This window comes from Sphaeroforma arctica, assembly GCF_001186125.1.
Source record: "Sphaeroforma arctica JP610 unplaced genomic scaffold supercont1.662, whole genome shotgun sequence".
NCBI classification, from domain to species: Eukaryota; class Ichthyosporea; order Ichthyophonida; genus Sphaeroforma; species Sphaeroforma arctica.
In genome coordinates this window covers 16482-17838 of record NW_014039896.1, presented here as the reverse complement: position 1 = coordinate 17838, position 1357 = coordinate 16482, and the positions used below count along the sequence as shown (strand labels likewise).

Genomic DNA, 1357 nt, shown 5'->3' with positions numbered 1-1357 from the left:
GTATGGACTACCACGTAGTACGTAGGGTACGACCACGTAGGTCGGCGATAGTGACACACAGTGGTGCGTATGACACACAGTGGTGCGTATGACACACAGTGGTGCGTATGATACACAGTGGTGCGTATGACACACAGTGGTGCGTATGACACACAGTGGTGCGTATGATACACAGTGGTGCGTATGACACACAGTGGTGCGTATGACACACAGTGGTGCGTATGACACACAGTGGTGCGTATGACAACATAGAGCTCTTATTTCCTACGAGAAGGTGACGCACACAACTCCCGTAACACCTCTACTGTCGCAACCCTTTCCTGCTCAATAGACTACGGAGCACAGCAAACTATGCTACAGACGCCTGCAAATATACCTGTCTGGATCAGAGTCATGCATATCGCTCTCGTCAATTAAAGGCATCATCACCGTTGGAAAGGACCGGTTCCGCTTGAAAGTCGTGCGGGAAGCCCTAATCCTGCTACAAAAAAAGGGGACGCAAATATGAGAAGATAACCTCGACTCACAAACAGCTCTTGCGAATGAGGCTTAACAATCTGCTGTACAAAGGCAGAGAAAAAAAGTTTAAGCTCTCCAATCGAGGAGGTCACGGAGTGACGCTGACATTCGTATCTATTACGATTGGCCGTAGGCATGAGCTTAGGAACAGGAACACGATATACCAACACATATTGAGTCGAGAAGACGAAAGATGGCATGCACGAACTATGTATACGACAGGTGATCGTGCACGCGTCTCTACATGTAGGGCAGAACACAGGAGACCTGCATACTCGTCAATTCCAGCCGACATAATCTGATCTTTGGTATATAAAGCGGATTTGTGAATGCACGGTTCGGTAACACTTACTTCTCACCATCATTGAGCAATTCTGTGTATCCCGAATCATACTCGCCGTTCTGGGCGGCACCCGAAAGTCTCTCATCTCTGTGCCAGAACCCAGTGCCCTGTCGCGCACACGATCGGATTATCAGCACTACCAGCAGTGTAACAACTAAGCACCATTGCAAAGAAGCAGAATGAGCAATGTTATCAGTAATCCAGCAACTAAACTTTGGTGCGCTACATTATACATATGCAACAACTGGGAGCTTTACCCCCTCTGGGTCAGCAAAGTGAGTGCTCTTGAAATTGGCGGGTAGAAAGTCCAGATGGATACAGTATGTAGTGAAATCAATGCCAATTTAGATATTTAGTCTATTGTGATCTCATTCTAACCAACCACAAAATTCCAGAAGAAATAAATAGGCAGATCTACAAAGGCACTGAACCTACAAATAAGTATACACAAATTAAAACTATACATACATACATACATACATACATACATACATA

At 45.6% G+C, this 1357-nt stretch overlaps 1 protein-coding gene across 1 annotated transcript in view; it reads right to left on the bottom strand.

Annotated features, from left to right (window-relative positions):
* SARC_07902 (hypothetical protein) overlaps nucleotides 1–1017 on the bottom strand; it is a 13478-nt gene extending 12461 nt beyond the window's left edge. The window contains exons 1-2 of the mRNA XM_014298135.1: nucleotides 872–1017; nucleotides 377–481 (exon numbers count right to left, since the gene is read on the bottom strand). Coding sequence (XP_014153610.1) covers nucleotides 377–426 — 50 coding nt within the window. The 5' untranslated portion in view covers nucleotides 427–481; nucleotides 872–1017. The remainder of the gene's footprint in view (nucleotides 1–376; nucleotides 482–871) is intronic.
* Nucleotides 1018–1357: the final 340 nt, after the last annotated feature.